This window comes from Leptinotarsa decemlineata, unplaced genomic scaffold (genome assembly GCF_025532065.1).
Source record: "Leptinotarsa decemlineata unplaced genomic scaffold, Ldec_3_MD MMD2_tig00001393_RagTag_RagTag, whole genome shotgun sequence".
Classification (NCBI taxonomy): Eukaryota; Metazoa; Arthropoda; class Insecta; order Coleoptera; family Chrysomelidae; genus Leptinotarsa; species Leptinotarsa decemlineata.
Window position 1 is genome coordinate 6,180,232 of NW_027412562.1, and position 24,764 is coordinate 6,204,995.

Genomic DNA, 24,764 nt, shown 5'->3' on the forward strand with positions numbered 1-24,764 from the left:
TATTTTTATGTAGCTTCTGATTTGAAAAAAAAATATACTAATAATAATAATCAAAAAAAAATTGTTCTTCGATTATTTAATAAACTTTTTAATTCAAAAATGCAGTAAATGGTTAATAAATAACTGAAAAATAATAATTTTTCAATATTTTGGAAGTAAATCAATTCCTAACCGTTATAATCATAACTCTATGGAAGGAAAAAAATTCCACACTTTTAGTTTGAAAAATATCACACTTGCAATAATGATAATCGAGTGATAAAAAATTGTTAATTAACAATAGCATAATAAATCTAATAATTGCATTAAAAATTTTTTACCGACAGATTACTGTTAATTTATCTTTTGAGTATATGACTGAATTTTTTCATTCCTCAATTTATATATTTTATATGCTATAAATTTTTTTTTGTAAAATTAACCTAAACACGCACGGCCTACACGCGGCTAAACACCCGATTTAGAGCTCTATTTCAGAGCTCCGGGAAAATTATAAATATTGGTCCTACAGTTCCGGTAGTCAGGACTTTTCGATAGGAAATTTCTTCACTTTTCGAATTTTTTTTTTTCGATTTTGAAAATTCCAATTAGTTTTTGAGATATTTCCAAAAAACTGGACCCATTTTTTATTTTTCACTAAATTGTTTATAACTTTCGCAATTTTCATTTCCGAAAGTCATTCCGAAACATTGGCAAATGTTTCTCTGAAAATAGCTCAGCATTCTTGGATTATTCTTTCCTTCAGTGGCTTTATTGAATCAGATTGCGTCGTCTTTAAAACAACCTATTTTAAGTAAGTGGCCCAGAGGAAAAAATCTAGAGGAGATAGGTCCAGGGATGTGAGAGGCCATTCAGTAGAATCTCTTCTTCCAATACATTGATCAGCATAATTATTATCTAACCATTGAATAACTGGAACTACAAAATAATAAGGTTCCCCATTCTGTTGAAAATGTAATACATTTTCTTTCAAAGATAAATTGCCGTGTATGTCTCTGTGATTCTCTAATTCATGAACTATCCGAGGTTCGATAGATCTTTCTAGCATGTGATCATACATTTCGCCATTTACATTTTCTTCTATATACAGTGTGTAACAACGAAAACCTAACAGAGCCGTTTTTGAATATAAAAAGTAAGATTTTCAAAAAAGCTCGGACACGTCGATTTCTAATTGAAGGGGGACACCTTTCAGACTAATCAGATTTTTTGTAGTACGCACCCCCTCAGAGAGGTGCGTCCGACGACCTTTATTTAGATGGGGAAAGTAGGTCGAGTGGCACCTTGTTTTAAAGGTCTTTCGAATACCTTCACAACTCTGTTAAAAGAAAATTTTTGTAACGATTAGTTTTCGAGATAATTTGAAGTTAAAATTGCCATGTTGATAATACATTAGACAGACCACTCGGTAACTTGTATGCCTAAATAAAAAAAAATTTAAGCAGTTCTTCTTATCAATTTTTTGTTAAATAACAACGTTCGATTGTTTTGTTGAAACGGGTCGTGTATTGTTATTTGTTTAAACATTTCTTTCACTACTGCCGAAAGGGTTTCAGTTATTGCTTCATTTTTTGGCAACGACCAAAATGCTAATAAAACATCAATTTTATTTAACGAGCAAAAACCTGGTAAACACCTAAGCAGAAATCACGTTCTGGATTTGGTCACAAAATTCAGGGAGACAGGTTCGGTTTTAAATGAAAAAAGTGATGTTCAGAGAAGGGTAGTGAATGACGATAATGCGATTGTAGTGTTTGGTCAAGTCATCGCCAATCCCAGGTTAAGTACCAGAGGTTTATCCGCAATGGCAGGAATAAGCCATATGATCGCATGGAGAATCCTTAAAAACCACAAATACCATCCTTACAAAATTAAACTTGTTCGTGAACTCAATGAGGATGATTTTGACCGAAGACAGGAGTTTTGTGAGGGCATGAGTGAAATATTAATGCAAAATCCCGAACTGCTTTATAACATCTGTTATTCGGACGAAAGCTCATTTTATTCAAATGGTTGCGTGAACCGTTACAATTGCCGTTATTGGTCGGATGAAAACCCAAGACAATACGCAGAAATACATACCCAACATCCCCAAAAGTTGAATATCTGGGCCGGAATATTAGGCAATCATATTATAGGTTCATTTTTCATTGATGGAAATTCAACCGGTGATTCTTATTAACAACTTCTTGAAGAGGCAATTCAACCTTCATAAGTAGGTGCCACTCAATTTACCTAAAATGTAATGGTGGTAACCAACCCCATCCCCCGGAGAAATCTCCTCGTAATAAACAAATAATTCGACATCAAATGGACACGTATTAGCAGGTTGTCATAAAAAGCAAGAATTTATTTTTTTTATGAGAGTTCTGAACGTAACTTGCACCTTAAAAACAATTTGATTTATTTTAAAAAGAGTTGAACTCAATGCAAATACCTTTAAAACTTCAAATTATCTCGAAAACTAATCGTCACAAAAATTTTCTGTTGACAGAGTAGTAAAGGTATTCGAAAGACCTCTAAAACAAGGTGCCACTCTCCTTCCCTATCTATCCCTATCTATTATCGAGACGAATAAAAAAAAATAGAAGAGGCGTAAAATATTCAAGTCTTAATATTAATGCTACGATGTTAAAAATCATGTTTTCGAAAATTTACTAAATTAATAATAGAAAATAAAATTTATTCTGAATGAATTCTTTTATTTGATGAACCAAAACTTACTGCATCGAATGTAGCTTTGAAGAGTACCATTGAAGAGCATATCTTAAGAGCTTTCAAATAATGTATCACAAGTAGGTGGTTGCCTTTCAAAAATATGAAGTTGTGGTGGCTGGGGGCAAGGGTGTGAGAGAAAAAACAAGTTAGTCATCACATCATTTGTTTCTCCCTTTGTATTATGAAAGTTGTTTTCAGCGATTTCTTATATTTTATTTGGTTGCTCAGAGATAGACCTTGTAAGTTTTCAAATTGTCACCCTGTGTATGAAACCGGCGCCGACCTACAAACATACCAAATCAACGATATTTCTAACAAATCATTGAGACTTCCCTCTCGCAAAAACTATTGCATTGTTGTCAGTTATATGGACGCCTCATAATCGCTCACATGTATGAAAAATATACGGCACAAGTATACGCGTACCTCCCGAGCGCCACCAAAATAAAAAAGACTCAACTAGAATATACGCCAATACATATAATTTTGACAATGAAATTGATAAATAGGCGCCCATCTGAAATTTTGTCAGATGGAAGATAGGGAACCTCTGAACTGCCTGGCATGGTGAAACAATTCGGCGTCCATATATGGACGCCTCATTGAAACCGGACGCCCGATTGATAGAAAATTGTAAATGTACGGAAGCTCTATTGATAGTTGGATATATATATATATATATATATATATATATATATATATATATATATATATATATATATATACATATATATATATATATATGATGTGTTGTTTTTCCGGGTGTTCATCCGTTGTGTACTATTCGATAGTCGACGTTTCGCCATCATCTCAGATGGCATTATCAAAACGTCGACTTTCGAATAGTACACAACGGATGAACACCTGTTATATATATATATATATATATATATATATATATATATATATATATATATATATATATATATATATATATATATATATATATATATATATATATATATATATATATATATATATATATATATATATATAATGGTTAATGCAGTCAAGCTGCCGGAAAAATAATTCCATGAAAATCAAAAGATAAATAGATAAATACTTACTATTTTGATCACCCCATATTGATTTCAATTTAAGAGCCACCAGCCTATTGGGCATCGTCAGTACCGGGCAGGCGGTCCTCGATTGTAGACAAAATGTGAATAACCAAAAAAAGTACTTGAGCCACCAGTAGACAGCTGTTTCAGCCTATTGGGCATCGTCAGTACCGGGCAGGCGGTCCTCGATTGAAGACAAAATGTGAAAAACCAAGAAAAGTACTTGATAAAAATAGGTGCGTAGACGCAAGCGAGACATAAGTGGAACCATCTATTAGTGTGACACCCAAGTCAACTTGCCAAGTTTTTTTGTCTCTGTTGGTGGTTTGACCAATCAAACTTATGTCTCGCATGCATTTACGCAGTTATTTTTACTAAGTACTTTTCTTGGTTATTCACATTTTGTCTTCAATCGAGGGCCGCCTGCCCGGTACTGACGATGACCAATAGGCTGAAACAGCTCTTTACCGATGGTTCTTAAATTGAAATCAATATGGGGGTGATCAAAATAGTACTTATCTATGTATATACATGTATATCTCCATTGGTCTCCGCATGAGTTAATCTGCCCTGTGCAGTGGTTGCTATGGCATTATAACTTTCAATGATTTAAAAAATTGGATAGGTGAAGCTACGTTTCCAGAAATTAGGATAAAATAATTTTTCTAGAGAGAAGATGAATTTAGAATGAATAGTTGTGTTGAAAGAATCAAATCAACCCACCTTGATCCTCTAATCTCAATCACGCCACTTTTGAGCTTCTCTAGATGTTGCTTGAGTTTTTCAGTATCTTTTCTATAGTTAGAAGTCAATTCTGCGATTTCCTTAGTTTTCTTCTGCTCTTGCTGAAGTTCGTTTGTGATGTATGAACGAATGTGTCCTAATGTAACTTCCGCATGTCCTGTACCGATTGCGTCTATTACCAATTCAGTCGAAAACAACTTCTCTTTCGCTATCACAGTTAGTATCTGAAATCAACAATTTAACTCAAAGAGTTTGAAGATGAAAATTAGTAAATTTTGTAGGACAAAATTGAACAAAAACAAAATAATCGAAGGAAGAGCTTAAATCTACCTCATTCAATAAATCCATGGAAGGAATTTTGGTATCTCTAACACAAAACCAAAGAGCTTGTACCCACAAGGTTGGTTCCTGATGGCCAAACCTTCTACAGCAAGCTAACACCGAGTTAGGGTCATTATTTGAAATGTGATATCTACAAAATACAAAAAAATATTTGACATTTCCAATTGATAGTTCATTGCATCTTGTTTTGCATACTCACCTTAAAATTTGTTGATACAGCTTCTGTTCTTCATATAAATACAAAATACCTTCTCTGAATGAATGCATGTGGCATACAACAAGAGCCTGCGACTTATCGTAATCCACATCGGGATTCTGCAAAAGTTTCAATATTTTCTGGGCCAACTTATTTCTATCTGAAACATTTTCTGAACTCGACCAAACAAGTAAATAATGCTCCAAAAGCGTATTATATACCGGTGTACTCAAACTACATCCTTCACTGATCAGATATTCCAGAAACTCTACAAGTCTTTCGGAATTATTCAGAAACAAGTGAATATAATCTTCCGGATCGGCCCTTAAAGTTATCTCATAATTTGAAGAAATCATATCACTAGAGAGCGTAGACAAGCTGTTGGGTTTATAATTTGTGCATAATCTTTTCAAAAGTTGGGTACTCTCGTGGGGTACTTGTTTGACAAGAATGGTTCCATATTTTTTCATGTAGTGTTCGGCTTCTGCGAACTTCAAATTAGAAATATAGTCAAGGACGTCAGAGTACTTTTGATGATCTTCAATTTGGAGTTTGATGTACCAGTCATGCTTCTCGTGTTTTTTAGCGAGCATCAGTGCTTCAGCTGGGCTTCCTTGCCTGAAGTAAAAAAATTGTCATGGGCCACAAAAAAACTATAGTAGTTTTCATTTTGTTTTGGATAATCTTTATATTATTACTGAAATGATCATATTGTGGCAAAAATTGCAAACTACCAAGTTATCATAGGCTAGATGTACACCACAGACAGTCTTCGACTTTGTGATTTTCTCAGTTCATTTGATATCTAATTAGTGCTTCATATAATGTTACAATTTGAATCATATAGTTCTTACTAGTAAGAACATACACGTGAGAACAAATAAATTATTATTATCATGAATACCCTATTGGAGAAAAATAATTGCGTTCCTCCAATCCAATTTACGACTGCAATGCCAAAGGCAGTTCTTTGTTAATTTTTGGTCCCTAAATGCGAAAATAATAGTAAACATTCCCTAGCACGTAAGTTTTTTGAGTTATGATTTTTTTCACAAAAATTTAATGAACACGACATTCCAAATTTGCTCTTCCCCTAAATTGAGGAAATTGTTTCAAAACTGGCAACAGATCGGCTCTGTCTGGTATTCGAATCTGCTTCCGCTGTATATGAGACTTGTAACGCCGTTTCTCGAACTTCCGATAGGTACTCGAAATTTCCAGAAAATATCAGAAATACAGAACCGCTATAAAAGTAGCAGGTTAATAATCGGATCATCAATCAGGCGAATATTAAGAGGATTATATTAGTGTTATCTTTGTGAATAAAATAAGTTGACTCCTGTAAATGTAGTATCACATATTTGAACTCGACGTACGCAACAGTATAAAAATGTCCAAAGTTCAGAAACGTGGGTCCGTTAATCACGCAGATAGTTTTTGCTATATATGTGGTCAGTTTACTTCTAAATCGCAGAAACAACCAATTAATTAAATGACCAAAGTAGCTTACCAAAAGTATTTTGGATTTGTTGTTGGTGATAAAGATCGGGAATAGGCTCCTCACGTATGTTGCCAAACCTGTACAGCAAATCTAAGTAACTGGTTAAATGGCAAACGCTCTTCTATGCCTTTTGCAGTTCCAATAGTTTGGCGAGAAACAACAAATCATTACAACGACTGTTACTTTTGCATGACAAATGTGTTTGGTTTTTCAAGAAAGAGCAAACACAAATTTGTATATCTGGATATTCCTTCTGCAAGAAGGCCGGTTCTTCATGAAGAAGGTTTACCAGTTCCAACACCTCCGGCAACTTGGGAGGAAGATTTGGAAATGTATGATGACCAGGCAGATTCTCATGATGTGCCGGATAAAGACGGTCCTTATTTTCCCAAGAGTGAAGGAAGAACACCCCATTAAATCGAAGAACCTGAATTAAATGACCTAGTTCGGGACCTCCACTTGTCCAAAGAAATTGCTGAACTAGAACTAGATTACATCAATGGAATTAACTAGCCCCTAAAACCATGTAGAATGTAGAAAATTACGAAACACTTGTAGAAGAACTACTTGAAAACTACTGCAGAATGGGATGTCGCATGTCTCCCAAAATTCATTTCTTGCACTCCCATTTGAATTTTTTCCCAGAAAATTTATGTGCTGTCAGTGACGAACAAGGGGAAAGGTTCCACCAACACATTCTGACAATGGAGCAACGTTACCAATGCAGATGGGATGCAGCAATGATGGTGGATTATTGTTGGTTACTTATGAGTTTGAAACATTTAAACGAAAGTCAACATTTGCAAAAAGGTTATGCACAAAAGACTGCATTTGAATGTTTTTTCATGTTTATTGTAAATAAAGTCTGTTATCCTCAAAATATATTGTTTTTTTCTTGTTATGATCTTATAGTTCCCTATATGTGAACATTTTTGTATAAAATAAAAAAACGATAACTCAAAATATTTACATGATGAAAAATTTTTGATGTTGAAGTCGCAGTCAGGATGCTTTTTTAAACTCTCATGTATAGCTATTGTAATATTAGTCGCAATGTTTTTTTTCCTTATTTGTTGGCTAGTCCAATTTTTGGTTGTTAGTCGAAACCAACTTCTTCAATCTAAATAGAAAATCCTCTGCACAATTGCTCATAAAATAAGCAATACAGCTAATGTCGCTTACAATCTTCTGGTCAATTCAGACAATATTGTAATTGTTGATAGAGAGAGAGAGAGAGAGAGAGAGAGAGCGACTCGTACAGGATACTGGTAAATGATAAATAAATTTAAAAATAATCAGTTTGTATACATAAAAACATAAGTCGTACAGGATGCTGGTAAATAATAAATAATAATAATAATCTTTATTGAAATAGGTAATCCTAATCTACATTCACAAAGTATAATCTTATATATAGTAATTAGCAGCTCCTTCGATAGTATTAATATATTTGTTTTGTTTTAAATTTAAACGTACACACTAGGTATTTACATTTCGAGTTATATTTTCCATTGTTTTGCTAAAAGAAAACCATTCAAGTACAGCCAAATACCATAATAATCATATACAACCCTACATATGAACCAATAAGAATGCTATCCCAATATACACTTATAGCCCGAAAGAAAATACATATATTGATACCATTCACCTACAGTCAAATACCACAATAATCATATACAAGCATACATATGAAACCAATAAGTTATGCTATCCCACTACCCACTATACACTCATATCCCGTAAGAAGATACATATATTAATACTCGTATTGATACTAAAAATTATTAATCCTGATAGATATACAATACAACGATTTTACTTTTGCTGTAAATGGTTTATCATTTTTATTTTAAACTGTTGCAGAGTTTCTGATTTCTTTATATCATCTGGCAACCTGTTGTAAGCAATGAATCCCTTGAACACCAAGGTTTTAATATTGTAAGCTTTTGTTTGCCTAGTCACATGTAAGTTATGTTTACTTCTCGTATCATGCTGGTGAACTTGCGTATTGATAGTTATATATTTGTGAAAATATGATGGAAGAAGATTATGCAACATTTTGAAGATATAACTCATAGTTAAATAAATAAGTCTATTTTCTATTGACAGCCATTGTAATGTTCCCAACATCAATGATATTGGTGTATATCTGTTACATCTCAAAGTGATTCTCATTGCACGATTTTGAAGTTTTTGTAGTGATCTCATTTTATTGAGGTCAAAACCATACAATAAGGTCGGGCAATATTCGAAGCGAGGTTTGATAATTGTATTATATACGGTAATTCTTGAGCTCATACTCAAATGCTGAGATACCCTCGAAAAAAAATATAGTTTTTTGAGTATTTTTTTCTGAATATAATTGAAATGACCATTCAACGTTAAGTGGTTGTCAAGCATAAACCCTAAATATTTAAACTCTTGAACTAATTCAATTGTATTATTTTCTATTTTGATGTGAATTTCATTTATATCAAATTGTCTGTATTTAAGTGGTGTGGCAATTATCATCCCCTTTGTTTTGTCTACATTCAGTTTCAATTTATTCATTTTGAGGTATTCTGTTATTCTATTTAAAGAATTATTCATCTTTTGTACGGCATTATTCAAATCTTTATCAGTTACTGATATTAACGTGTCATCTGCGAACAAGTGTATATAGTCACATTCATTGTAATGCTTTATGTCATTTATGTATAGAAGAAACAATAGCGGACCCAAAATGCTTCCTTGTGGAACTCCATGTTGCACTTCCAATGGAGCTGACAATGAATTACCAACTTTTGTTTGTTGTTGTCTACCTGTTAAATAGTTGTTAATCCAATCAAGTACTTTTCCCCTTATGCCGTAGAGTTTCAGTTTTTTTAGGAGTATATTATGGTTAATGGTTTCAAATGCTCGCCTCAAATCCAAAAACACAACCACAGTCAACATATTTTTACTCATACTACTTTTCCATTCATTAACAGTTAACTGAATGGCTGACTCACATGAATGATTGGTTCTAAAACCAGATTGATTCATAAAAAGTATACTCTTTTCATTACAATATTGCAACAGTTGTTTATAAACTACTAGCTCTAACAGTTTTTCAGCACAAGGTAAAGTGTTGATAGGGCGGAATTCACTACATTTATTTGTATTAGTCACTTTTTCAGTTGGAGTAACAGTACTAATCTTCAATTCTGTAGGAACCATACCTTTTTCTAATGATGTATTTATAAAATAACACCATACATGACCAATTACCTGAAAACTGTTTTTTATAATTTTACTATACATTTCATCAATAGGTGAACCTTTATTAGCATCAATTTCCGATATTACTATTTTCAGCTGTTTTAGGTCTATTAGTTCGAAGGCACTAAAGCTATCTTCATAATTTTCAATATAGCAAACTAGCTCACACTCTTCAATACTTTGGATAATATCGTTGATAATACTTAGAAAGTATTTATTAAAACAATCTGCTATGTCATTACTGTCTTTCATCAATATATTTCGTCCATTCCGTTCAAAGTATACACCATTAAAATAGTAATTGTGTTTTTTTTTTCGGATTTATTAAGTTTTTCAACGTTTTCCACATTAAACGTGGATTATGTACATTTCTATCAATTTGGTTGAAGTAAAAGTGATCTTTCTTTTTTTTAATGATATTTACAACAGCATTTCGTTTAAGCTTAAAATTTTCCCAATTCACATCACTTGAATTCAGTTTAAAACACTTATATGCCATGTCTCTATCTCTACTTAGTTTTCTGACTTCGTTGTCGTACCAGGGTAATTCATTTTCATAATGAGTAATTGTTTTTAAGGGAGCTATCTCATTTACAACTTGGTTGAAGTGTTCTTTTATATTAATGAAAATATCATCTATATTGGTACTATTTAGCAGAAAAGTGCAGTTAATCAAGTTTAAATTGATATCATCGAGATTTTTATCAGTTAATCGTCTTACAGTTTTCATACATTTGTTGCTAAAATTATTTTTTTCAGAATAGAAACATTTGATTGATATTACAGCATGATCAGTAATTTTTGGTTCGTCTAGTACATTCAGATTATAATTATAAAATTCTTGTATATTCTAGTATGGTCTATCACCTAAAAAACCCTTTCACAGTCTTTCTGAAGCATTGTAAAGACTTGATTTCTGTTACATTCTTTGGCAAATGGTTGAACATTTTACAACCATTATCAACAATTGAATCCTTCATGACTGATGTCACTGGAATTGGCAACTTAATGTTGTTGGATTGCCATGTCACATAATGTTCAAATATTTTTTAATTAAACACACTGTTTCCATTATAAAGATAGAAATCACGGTTAGAATTCATTGAGTGGTACAGAGTAATCTACAAGAGTTTGTACGTTTTGATTTGCACATATATCTTCAGGCTCCTTTTTGCAAAATTGAAATATTTTGTAGTAGATAACCCTTACATATGCCCCAAAATCGAATTCCATATCTCAGGTGAGATTCCACAGCTGTTAAGCCAAGTTCATTTGCGACTACTCTGAATGCATACCAACCAAATTTTTAAGCTACTTCTGTTGTCAATAATGTCATTTCCAATGGGTATATTGATTGATTGATAATATGTTTATTGTTTAAAAATAAAATTCATGTTACAAACACCTCATGTACCTAAAAATGCGTCAGTAGCAGCTGTCACTGGTCAACAGAGGATATCCAATCCTGCTCCTAGCAGGTATGTATGTATGAGGTAAGTTAGACATTGTGTCCTTTCCAATAAAATTAATAATTTGCAGATAAACATGAACCCTTGGAAATCTACACGTCAAATTTCCTCCGAAATGAATATTTGTCATACAAGTGCTTGGAGACATCTTGAAAAAAGCGGTTTGAAATGTTACAAAATACACATATCTCAAAAACTGCATCCAGGTGATCCCACAAGGTGATTATAATTTTGTAATTGGCTAATAAAAAGACCTGATTTTCCTGTTTTTCTGGGAAATGTAATTACGAATTGTGGGATATTCAACACACAATGTCTAATTTACCTCATTTATCAAATTTTCTTCAATTTCCTGGTCCATTCTGTCTCAGTATTTTTTCCTCGCCTTTTCAAATAAACCAAACTCGGTGAGATTTTGATCCAGTAACTTAAACATAGTTCGATGTGGTTTAAATACATTTTCGATGTCCTAACAGTGTTTCTATCGTTTTTGTATACATTTATATCATATCTCTTTTTTCTTCATTCGTGAAAGCCATTTTTCGCCAAAAATTCAATGACTTGTACAATAACAAAATGTCATTGAGTGTAACAAATTGAAAGTCAAATTTAGAAACATCAAAGTCAAAGCCTATTACGATAAGAATTAATTTTTTTCAATATCTCCAATTTTTAAAAAAAGGATGATAACTTGTGATACATCATTGAAAAGGAAAAATCTGGTTCTATTAAAAACAAAGAATCCAATGTAGCGCCCATAAAAAAGTTGATGATGGTGGCCAGAAGACGAAACGTCGGATAGCAAATCTGAAAACACCATTATGTAGCAGGAAAAATTGACAATGTAGAAGTGCAATTTATTTTCGAATCCTTCGAAAAATAAATCCAGAAAAAGATAAAAACCATTTTCGGAAATTTCTGTTTTTTCCGCATATCTTCGGATATACTCGAAATTTCAGAACTTTCTCAACGGCATATTGTTAGTCAGGTAAATGCGCAACTTTGCCCCAATTTAACCACCTTCGTATCTCTCATAGTTTCTGAGATCCCAATGGTGAGGATCGAATTTTTAACACCCTGTATTAGTAGACTTGGGTTACACTAGTTACTTAACTTCATTCGTCAAAACAGTAATAATAAATTTCCTCACCTACTTCTGCTCTAATTAAAAATTTTTCTTTCTCTCACGGAGCTCAGAGAAAGTCGATTACCACCTTAACAAGTATTTCAATGACTTAGTAACTTTGTTGCACTCAGTTTAATATTTTATAATTCTCATTATTTGACTGATATTTGTAACCTTTGTAGATGTGATTTTTTTAATTATATTGATGTGCCACACTTTTGAATTTGGAACAATTTCATTCAATTTCATTTGTTATCAGTCATTTTGTCTTTTGTATTGCCTTCTTATTTTCATTAAGTTTTTTAACTAAGACCACTCAATGAACACAAAGCTTATTCTTTCTCTCTCTCTCTCTCTTTCTCTGTGAACAAAAATTCAAAATAACCTACACTGATAGTAGACACTGGTGGACCCAAAATTTTGCAAAAAAATACAGTCTACTTTCAAAATATGAACCAAAGTGTTGAGTGACTGAAAAATTATATTTAGTCCATTAAAAGTTCATATACTGTATGCATTCACCTACTCACCTACATACTTGAATAGCAATATCAACATCATAACTGAAATCCCCATCTTTCGACATGATAAACTCCTTCAAACTATCAGATTGTCCAACCGAATGATTCAGTTTAGTGTAACAATTCAGGAGAAGGGTAGTATGGTCTTCTGTAGCATGACCCTGCTTGTGCAAAGCTTGCAGATACAAAGTGAGTTTTTCCAAATGTTGTGAATCGAGAAATTTGCGAATCACGTAACTCGGTTCAAGTTTACCAATTGTTTTTACATACTGCTCAATAGCACCTCTGAAATCCCCTGCAAATGAAATTGCGATTATAGAAGGAGAGTCACAATTAATGTTTTGCGTGTTTTAGGAGTGGATAATTCCCAAAAATAGATCTAATAGACCATTTCGAATAAGGATTGCTTTGGAGCACATTTATTTTTTCTGAGTTGGCTGCTCTGTGTATTTGTCATTAGTGTCAGTTGTCATATTGGTTATTCACAACGTTACTTGTGTTGAATAAAAAGAAAACTAAATGGGAAAATTAATAAAATAAAAACAGCAAATGGAACTTGAAAATGGATAAAATAAACATGAACTACATATGACAACTGACATTAAGGTAAAATAGATAGCCAACTTGATTTTCACCAAATTTGCATGACAATTGTCAAATTTTTTGAAACAAAAACTTTTTGAATTCAACATACCCTTATCACACAAATGATCTCCATACTGGCTGAAAATATTCACCAACCCCTCCGAGTCATATTGCTGCGACTTTGCGATGCGTATTGCCACGTCATACAAGTTCTTTTTGAACAGCAGAGACAACTTCGACTGCAAATCTTTCTCGTCCAAGTGGTATAATTTATTATCTTCATCAAGGATATAAAAAGTCCCCCACTCGCTCAATACTGCTTTGATTTTCGCCATGGTAGCCGAAAAAACTATAAACTTGTTGTGGATGTCGAGAACAGTTATCAAATTGCCCTCAGAAGTATTGCTCGGAATTTCATTTGACATCGTAGTTAATGCTGCAGACCTTGTAGCCTTAGAAATGATAATGAGGTAAGTTCGGAACCACTCCAGCATTACTTTCTCTCCTTCTACTGCATAGCAGGGACCTCTTCCGTCAGATGTGTAACAGTAAATTGCCTGTAAAACCATTCAGATAAAAACTTTGAAAAAAAAAGAACTGCTTTGTATGATAAATTGATTTGACATATTTATTTATTTATTCAACGGGTAGTCCCAATTACAATTTGTTATAAAAATAATAAATATATAATACAATATAAAACGCAATACAATAATATAGTGATAAAATCACAGTACAATTTTGTCATGGGGAAAAAAGAAAAAAAAGTTTGTAAATAATAAGATATATATCATATCAATAAAATAATATGATATATAGTATAAAAAGAAAACAATATAATGATGAAATAGTATAGAATAATCAAAGGAAATGTTTCAGGAAATAATGCGACTCAGTTCAATTTTGATGGTATTTGTGGAGCTGCCAAAGATATCAACCTGCTGATACATATTCCCATTTCTGAGCATTCGGGAGAGAGGAGAGAAAAAAACCATAATTTGTGGAGTGGAACGGTATTTTAAATGTTTCGTTACTGACTCTGGTCTGTCTGTTGACATTCAAATTAATAAAAGATAAAATCCCCTCACAGTTGATTTTGCCAATTAAAATTTGGCTTAAAAAACATACATCTACAATAATTCTTCTATTCTTTAAAGATAATAGATTCATATGATCTCTAATGTTGTTGTATGCATATTCTCCCCTTCTTAGACCTGAAAGAACCTGTAAAAACATTAAAAAGAGATTAGCTGAAAAATAACAATTATATTAAGCCAAAAAACTGAAATTACAATGAAATAAAATACAAGCAACAACCAAAAAATAAAAAATTAAACTATTAACACGAGATGAAAATTAAAAAATTATTAACAAGAAATGAAAATTAAAAGATTCCAAACCAAGTTACTTCACGACATTTCAATTGTTAGTATCCACAATCTTCTTCGGGAGATAACTGGACTTATTGTTCGTGTCATCTTGGTTTAAACAGGTTGGGGCCTGGCTCCCTTACCCTTTCGACTGATGTTCGTCAAAAAGACAAACGGGTCAAGGCTGATTCATGAGATGGCGGCATGAATGTCCTCAGACATCAGTACCGCCCTTCACGTGGACCCCTACCTGGCTATGGTGTTTGGATGAAGATATTGTTCATCTTTCAACGGGGGACATGAGGGCCTCACTCGACAGTGTCTGGGCCTTCTATATCGGGAGGGGTCGTCTACAGCATAATCAACTGGACTTATTCCTCCGAGATCTGACTATAGGTCATTCGAGTGCTTTCACCTACCCCTTATTCCCTCACTCCGCTTAATCGGTTTTAGCGGAAGCTGACCGTTTGGCGGGAGTTGGTCGTGTTCCGCTTGATTAGAAGTTTCTATATGTTGCGTATCTCTACGCTATTAGCTAAATGCGGACAAAATATATGCGGCTTCTTTGAATTTTCTCCTAAACCAGTGTTCTTTCTTGTGGATGATTTCAGCTTGAGCCCACTTGATGTTATGTTGATGAGTCCAAACGTGCTGTGCTATTCCTGGTTTACTGGTTTCTCCTCGCTGTGTGTGTTTCTTATGCTCGGCAATGCGAACTTTCAATGGCCTCTTAGTTTCACCGATACCCTGCGAGTGCGGATACCGGATACCCGGCGAGTGTGGAGAATCATACATCGGTGAAACTAAGAGGCCATTGAAAGTTCGCATTGCCAAGCATAAGAAACACACACAGCGAGGAGACACCAGCAAATTAGAAATAGCAGAGCACATTTGGACTCATCAACATACTAACATCAAGTGGGCTCAAGCTGAAATCATCCACAAGGAAGAACACTTGTTTAGGCGAATATTCAAAGAAGCTGCATATATGTTGTCCAACAACGCATTTAGCCAAGCTAGCGTGGAGATACGCAACATATGGTAACCCCTAATCAAGCGGAACACGACCAACTCCCGCCAAATGGTCAGCTTCCGCTAAAACCAATGAAGCGGAGAGAGGAAAGATGGGATAGTTGTAAGCACTCGAATGGTCAGATCTCGGAGGAATAATTCCAGTTATCACCCGAAGACGATTGTGGATGCTAACAATTGAAATGTTGTGAAGTAACTTGGTTTGGAATCTTTTAATTTTTAATTTTCATTTCTTGCTAATAATTTTTTAATTTTCATCTCGTGTTAATAGTTTTATTTTTTTATTTTTTGGTTGTTGCTTGTATTTTATTTCATTGTAATTTCAGTTTTTTGCTTGATGTAATTGTTATTTTTCAGCTAATCTCTTTTTTAGTTTTTTACAGGTTCTTTCAGGTATTTTAAATCAATTTACATCATATTAGACAATGGAAGTCCAAACTAATGAAATGCACCAAGAAACATCGTCAACTACCTTCAAACAAATACTTTGTATGGTATTATACATGAAGCAACAATGAATTTGATAAACACATATTTTTTAAATACATTTAAGAAATATCACAAAATTTAATCGCTTACATTATTTTTAAATTGTCATAGAATTCTCATTTTCCTAAGATATTTCAATATGGTTGACAATGTTTCTTGGAGAATGAAAGAGGATCGGAATTTTATTGTTTAAAAATAACAACAGATTTGCAATCCATGATAAAATTAATGAAACATTAAAAATACAAATAAAGGACTGAAACATTCGTATGCTTAGTTGAAAAAATCAAATAAAAACGAATAGAAATGAAAATGAATGAAAAATTTTCAATATGAGAATGCTAAGAATATCAAGAAATTAAATTAGTGTTATCTGAAATGGAAATAATAATAATTTATTGTTATCGGTTTTATGAAAAATGTATGTGCAAGGTGAAACCTAGAGAATCTTGTAAACCCCCACTTACTGTCCAAAAAATAATTGACTGATGAGCATTTTATAATAGAAAGCGTAATCATGAATGAATGAAAAATATAGTGCTGAAATTGGCTCTATTGCTAAATACAATACAAGATCTGATAATTACGTGTTATCGTTGTTGATATCAAAAACCATATTGGTTAAAAAAATCCTTCATCTAATCTACAATGCCAAGACAATGTTTAGAGGGAGAGAAAGAGAGAGAGAGAGAAATACGTTTATTGTCTTAAGAAAAATTTCCTGTTGACAAACGTTTTAAAACTATGTTAAAATTGTATAAAAGTAGTACCTAAAATCTTATCTATATAAAATAGAATATCAAACACATTAGTATGGAGCAAATAAATGCTATGCAAATTGAAATTTTCTTCAAAAATATATGTTATATTCGATCTATATCTAGTCATAAGGAATTCAGGAAGTCTGTAATAGGATTACTGCTAGATAAAGTTCACTACCAAGTAAACAAAGTTTATGAAGAATATTTGTAAATATTGAAGTTTTAGTATAATTGTCGATCTGTAAATTCAATTCGGCCACTTTTATATTTATATTAATATTTCGAAATGTAATTTTCATTGCATTTCTGTAATTGTTTTGTCATAATTTTTTTTGTATTGAAAGAGTACATTAAGAAAACTCAACTTTGTCAGTAAAAAATTAGTGTTTCTTTAGACAACTAAGTTTTTCTCTCTGTCTCCAGGTGTTTCTGCGCATATTCTCGGAATGTGTGTTCATTCTCCACTCTTTGTGGTTTACGACCCCAACCCTATTATCTTAATGGTCACCTGTTCATACAACTTTAAAACTGTTTCTACATTGGGCATATATTGAGCTTTGTGACTTTTTTAAGACGCAAAATTGTGTTGAAATATAAATCATATATATAAAACTTTATTTCTCCCCATGAAAACAAAATATATAGAATTTTACTAGTCAATTATCAAACAATGAATGTTGACTCTAAAAACACAAATACTACTCACGTCTTTTGTCCCTATCATAAAGTGGCATTCTTGCATTGACTCTGCAAGCACACTGCATTTTTTCTCGCACCCTATATTATCTAAATGATACTAAAAAATCACATGATTAATTACAACCAGTTATACGAATAAAGAATAAAAATACTTTTTGCTCTTTATCTTTCTGGGTAATATTGTAAACAACCACTGAAGATTCAGTTGCAACAAACAATAGAACGTTAGCAGCAGTAGATTTGAAGGCTAGACCAGTTATAGCAGAGCTGGCTGGCCTCAGGGGCTTCTGCTTTGAACGTCTATCCCTGATAATGTCGCCCCTGAAAAATATCATTCTATTAATTACAGAAATATAGCAATGTCCAACGATTTTGAAAACATTTTTTCACTCGTAAGCATGATCACTATTTCTTTTGTTAAGTTCTACAAAAAGTTTCTTGTGAGTTTCTATCAAAATGGTTTGGACACTAGTGAGAAAATAAAAATAACTCTTTTATTTGCTAATTCAAATCGTGACATATAAATAAGGAGTCACTTATAAATTGAAAGGGGTATATTTTTCAAAAAAGATTGGTGATTTGCCTCTTCACTTCTCCCTCTTCATACAGAAGAAAGCAATATTTCAGAATAAACTCTGTTCATGCAAAGAAGTTACTGTCAAATACAAACCGGAATAAAAAACTCTCCCGAGACAACTACTTTCACTTGAACATTGAATTATAAGAAAGAGTACTTTTGATACAACTACTACTTTCGTATACCTGCTAGGGGTTTTGTTTCACGAGATGGAGCTGTTCCTTGTTAACAGTCTTTCTCTTAGATGAAGGTTCAATACATGCAGCCGAACCGCGTTGAAATTAATCGAGTCCCAGACACTTTGTGTTTGGGTCGGATCTTTCCTGCACTGATGAAAGTTAATACTTCGAAACCGGTATGTAGGTGATCTATTCGAATGATTTCAGCATGGTCCTTCTTGTGGATGAACGAGAAACATCTGAAAGACCAGCCTCAGTGAGGTATCTGGAATAAATGCCTGTCGGATACAATCAAATATCCAGCGTGGTATCAGCCGAGGAAGTAGTTGTTTTCCGGCAGGTATTTACCAGAACTGTGTAGGTAGTTGGGAAAGATGAATATTTCGATATTTTATTGCGAAATATTCATTTTCTTATATGTGTGTATCTCTCCTTAATACAGTTTTCAAACACGTTTTGATTACTTTCCAATGAACATTGCATTGTATAAGACATTTTTTATCTTATTCAGTTTGTGTTCCCATCATTCATCATGGAATTGAAACATATATCATTCATAAAAATGCTATACAATACAATATATGAAAGAGTTTCAATATAAAATTACACTTACAGGAAACACTATCACTCTCAATAGCATACTTGGAAGTTTCGGAATAAGACACCTGTCTCTCACCTCATCATCAACTTTTTGGACAACAACGAAGCACTCATTGCATTAATAACATTACGGCATCGGAAAGAGACAAATCATCTCATGTCAAGATGACAGTTCAAAAAGTCATTCCTACGCATATAAATGATATAATATGTTTAAATTGCATAAAGAATGTTTGAAGTACAAACTGAATAAGAAAAAGAGATTTTCAGATAATGCAATATTCATATGAAAGAAGATGTTTCCAAAGTACTTTTTCTTTTGTGTAATTCTATATTCATGTGAAAGTAGTCGTTTAGGGAGGGCTGATTCTTCCAGTTAGTATCTGAGAATAAATTCTATACATGATCTACACATTTCTGTATGGAGTTAATTTTAAGCTCAGTTGCTTTCTTCTTTCTTTCAGAGTTTTCCACTTTTCTGTATAAAAATACAGAAATAAAAAATTAAAACACTTTTCATGCAATATCTAATTATTTTACATAGCTTTTCTTTATTTTTGTTTGCTGAAGAAAAAAAAGTTCCTTCAAATTTACTGCCATTTTCCTATATGACAGTCAAAGAAGACCAATGCATTTTTAAGTGTAAGATTCTACTGTGAGAAATAACTACCTATAAAGAATAAGTGATCCATCAACAAATCCCACTGCCATCAGTAGCAAATCCTCATGGACACATAACGCACTGGTCAGTACTGGTTTGTTGGCAGGCATTGCCCTAGTAATTCGGTGACAATAGGGACTGCCATTTTTATCCAATCTACTTGTATCCCAAACTTTTATCAGGGGATTGGTGCCAAGTTCGTCTTGCTACAATGTCATATACATAGCTAAGATAAGAATGAAAATTGTATAGTAGGTTTCACAGTATATGGTATTGGCTAAACGATTATAATGAAACCAATTAAACCCTCAAGTTGTAAAACCCGAATCAAATAAAGGGAAGATAATCACAATATTACACTACACTACTACACAATGGGATTAAACCAGGTAGTTCATGGCAGTTGATAAGCCAATACCATTCAGAATGGAACATACTATACTAGGTTTTTCATAGAAAAATTAATAACACATGGTTGTTAAAAATATAAAAGTGTACAGTTAAAAATTGATGATTTGACTAGAATATTGTTACTTATACATGATAATTATGATAACCAATTCTCTAGTTTTGTCAAATATTTATTTATTTGATACTTTGTTTGAAATTTTTTCAAAGTGTCTTATAAAATCTGACCGAAAAGTCTGGGTAGTTGTTTGTGAATAAAAAAAAAATGTAAAATTTCATTTTTCAGGTTTGCACATAAACGGTTACCTAAAAGTTGAAACTAAAGAACTGAACCTTTTAGGAACTCAATTTCGGTGACATTTGTTATCTTTTTTCACAATAACATGTTGCGGACCTTCATTTGCCCATTTCAAATGTTTTCACAGACTAAAAAACTTTCGTTTCACCAGAATAACCTTCTTTTGGAATCATATTATAAATTATTAAATGATGATCTAATCTATATAGAGAAAATGGAATAAAAATCTGCTCAAAAAAATGCTATGGTAGAAGTTTGTCTTGTCAGAAGTGAGTCCCTGAACAAGCCAAATTGTTTGTTTGATTTCGTGATCACCTGTCAGAAATATGTGAATCTATTTATTATAAGTTCTTCAGAGACTTTTGTGGGCATGAAAAACAAAATTTTACCAAAAACATTGATTGGAACTACCTCAACTTACCCCAATGGTAACCAATAATGGAGAATTCTTCAATTGATGCGTCAGATCAACTCTTATTTCATATGCTCTGAAACTTGTGACATACCAAGATCGGGATATCAAGTAAATTTGACCTAAAGAGTCACTCAATACCAGATGATTATTACCACTTGAAGTAGTTGTTACCTTGCTTTCCTAAAATTGTAAATTAAAATTTTAAAAATATTAATTTCAAGATTGTTTGGAACCCAAGACCTGAAACAGCTGATATTAAAAAAAAATGCTTGAAAGTTACAAAAGTAGGGGTACATTATGACAATAATATAATATTCATATTGGAATAGTATTATTTGAAACTGCTTTCTACTCAAAATAGATACTAGAAAGCCAAAATTCTTCAATATCTCTCCCTCAAGAAAAAAATTGACAATGAATTTACCTTAAATAACTCGCCAATTTTTCCTTCATCCACATCTTTTTTGAGATCAAAGAAGTGAAATTTTCTCCACTAAAACAAACCAAGTAATAATTGGGAATAAAATTATAAAGAAAATATACCTCCAAAAATGCCATTATTCGCTCATAGATGAATATCCAATGATTATAAAGTTTATTATACCATTGAATCAATTTTCATGTAAAAGACACCCCTTATATTTGTTTTTGTTAATTTGTTGTTTTTGTTTTTATCTTGTCATTTTTCATTTTCAGGAAATCGACTTCTGACAGTTCTGACTAAAGGAGGGTCGGTATTTGAGGAACGGTATTTAGTAACGCGATTTTTTTATATCGTACTGTTGCGGTATTTTGTAGGGCGATTTTTGAATATCGTACCGTTGCTGTATTCAAGAATGATGCTTGACGGTATATCGCAGAGTATTGTATCGCGTCGCCTCAGTTTACTGTAAGTACCCTTATACCATTTCGCTAACTGTCATGAAACCGAATCTCTGTCATGGTGCTTTACTGTAGGTAAGAATGGAACGCGATATATCATCCACAAGCTATTCTATACCGCTTGGTACTTCGTTCCTTCTCGTGCAGTTTCACCTGTATTTATCTTGGTAATCTGTCGCGGTATTTTCCAGTCGCGATTGCGAGTGGAACGTTCCAAAAAAGAAGCGGTATGCCCCATCTCTAGTTCTGACAGTAATGACACGGAACACTCTTTGGGTAATGACATACGATCTATGGTTTTGAAATGTTATATCCACGTGTGGGTAACTTTATGATTAATTGTTATTTAACAAAGCGTACCCATTCAAAAAGAAGCAATTTTCTGAATCAACAGGAATGCAATACTTTGCAACGCTCGTTCCAACAACCAAGTCGACGTTTTCAGGAGATGAAGAAAACTGAAACTGGTTCAGTTTTCGTTATTTCCTGCCAACTCAGTTGGTGAAGGGAGCCAAGAAGAAGTACTGCATTTTTGGTGATTGGAAAAGTGCTTACTTCGAATTTATTCTACGTCAGAGGTTCCAGTTTTACTTTTTATTAAGGCGTACCGAGAGAAAAGTGGTTGTCAGGCTACATCCCCCCCCGTACATGAAATATAGTGTTGGTTGAAATGACTAGTCATATTTGTAGCTTATTATGGTTGGTCAAAATAGTAATTGTAAGGTGCTAAATGAAGAACGTTTTTATCATAATTAATTAAAAATGTTGTGTCATCTATAATTTAAGACAATTAGACTCTGAATAAATGGCAGTCATTTGAATTTTTCGCTTGAACTCATCACTTTGCTGTGAACATAAATACTTGAAAAGTTCCAGCAAATTCGAAAAGAACTTTATAAACATGTATAGCAGTTTCGTAAACTGTCTAAAAGAGTCACAGGATTTCTGTAACTTGGTCATTGTCAATAAGTAATTGATACAAAATTGACTCGAGTTTTCAAACAGATCAATGTATTCAATCAATTCAACATAATAGATGAAAATCAACTCAAAACAAATGTTTCCTGTAATATTTTGAATTCGGTCAATTGGAAAAAACACATGAAAATATGAATCTTGTATTTTGCAACTGTGGTAACATTGAAAAATGTTCATTCATTATAAAGAGTAGGTACATAAACAATATATGAATTTGAATACATCCAAATGCGCTCACAAAACTCGACTTGTTTGACAATTTTCAACTAATATAAACGACAAAATATTTTTTGAAACTGCCCAAAAATATTAGTTTTTCTATTGGACAACATAAATGTTGTTCAAAATAGGTCTTTTTGGTGCAAATAAATTTCATGCTGATCAGGTAAAAGGTGATTTTGGTGAATGTTGCAATCTTGCTTTGTTGAACATATCTCGATTTTTGAAAACATGTGCCCCTTTCTGTAAAGGTTAATATTTTGAATATGAAAACATCTCTGAAGAATTAAAAAAAGCAAATTTTAATACTAAGTGGGCAAAATAACGTTTAACTATAGCCTCAAAGTTCTAGGACTTTCTGGGGGTGGTTTTTAATTATTAAATGAAAGCCTAGTAAAAAGTTGAGCTGGTTATGTCACTAAGTTAGCAGTACAAGTACAATGTGTTTGAATTTATTCTTTTTTTAACTTTATCTCAATGTTCTCTGCAACTTACATTTATTTATTGATGGCTGTTTTTTGTTTTTCAACATTTTTGTATTTTATATTTCAGTAATCTCTCAAGTATATATGATGTGGTTCATTAGTACATTACCTCAATGCAACTCTTCTTATGTTAAGGATTTTTGTAAAAAACCTGATACAAAATTATATGAATTTCATTAGTTCGGACTTCCATTGTCTAATATTATATAAAATGATTTGAAATCCTTGAAAGAACCATCTGTTTAAAATCTGTTTTTCGTTAATCAGCTGTCGCTCCCATACGAACGACAACTTTCAGAAGTTCAGAAACTTGAGCTAAGTACTAACGAGGTCTTACCTTTCAACGTGTGATTCCTAACACATACAAATTAAAAAGAATAGCTGAAAGTAAATTATATTGAGCAAAAAAAAACCCTACATGTAAAAAATAGAACATCGTCTTCGGGCGATGACTGGAATTATTCCTCCGAGAGATAACTATTTATGGGTCATTCGAGTACTTTCACTTATCTCCTCATTTAGCTTCACCGGTTTAGCGGAAGATGACCGTTTGGCGGCAGTTGCCCATTTTTCGCTTGATGATGGGTTTCCATATGTTGCGTATCTCTACGCTAGCTTGGCTGAATACATTATTGGACAACATGTATGTGGCTTCTTTGAATTTCCTCCTAAACCATGCTCTGCTATTCCTGATTTGGACCCATTAATATAACATCGAATAGTCCCAAGCTGATATCATACACAGGGAGGAATACTAACTTAGGGGGAAATTCAAAGAAGCTGCATACCTGTTGTCTAACAATGTATTCAGTCAAGCTAGCGTAGAAATACGCAACATATGGAAACACATAATCAAGCAAAAATGGCCAAATCCTGCTTAACCGGTGAAGCCGAATGAGAAGATAAGTGAAAGTACTCGAATGACCCATAAATAGTCATCTCTCGGAGGAATAAGTCCAGTCATCACCCGTAGACGATTGTGGGTACTAACAATCGAAACATCGTGAAATAACTTGGCTTATTTTTTGTTCAATTGTTCTATTTTTACTTGTATTTTATTTCACTGTAATTTCATTTCAGGGTTTCTTTGCTAAATATAATTGTTATTTTCAGCAATTGTTTTTAATTTTTCATTTGTATTGGTTCTTTTGGGGATTTCAAATCATTTTATATAATATTAGACAATAGAAGTCAGAAGTAATGAA

The 24,764-nt window shown here is 32.9% G+C and overlaps 1 protein-coding gene across 1 annotated transcript in view; it reads right to left on the reverse strand.

Annotated features, from left to right (window-relative positions):
• Vps11 (Vacuolar protein sorting 11) overlaps positions 1-21,696 on the reverse strand; it is a 41,542-nt gene extending 19,846 nt beyond the window's left edge. The window contains exons 1-11 of the mRNA XM_023170001.2: positions 21,539-21,696; positions 21,420-21,488; positions 21,002-21,175; positions 19,884-20,080; positions 18,010-18,178; positions 17,865-17,954; positions 13,616-14,063; positions 12,931-13,216; positions 5,065-5,679; positions 4,854-4,995; positions 4,503-4,747 (exon numbers count right to left, since the gene is read on the reverse strand). Of these exons, the coding sequence (XP_023025769.2) occupies positions 4,503-4,747; positions 4,854-4,995; positions 5,065-5,679; positions 12,931-13,216; positions 13,616-14,063; positions 17,865-17,954; positions 18,010-18,178; positions 19,884-20,080; positions 21,002-21,175; positions 21,420-21,488; positions 21,539-21,553 (2,450 nt within the window). The 5' untranslated portion in view covers positions 21,554-21,696. The remainder of the gene's footprint in view (positions 1-4,502; positions 4,748-4,853; positions 4,996-5,064; positions 5,680-12,930; positions 13,217-13,615; positions 14,064-17,864; positions 17,955-18,009; positions 18,179-19,883; positions 20,081-21,001; positions 21,176-21,419; positions 21,489-21,538) is intronic.
• Between the last annotated feature and the right edge of the window lie 3,068 nt (positions 21,697-24,764).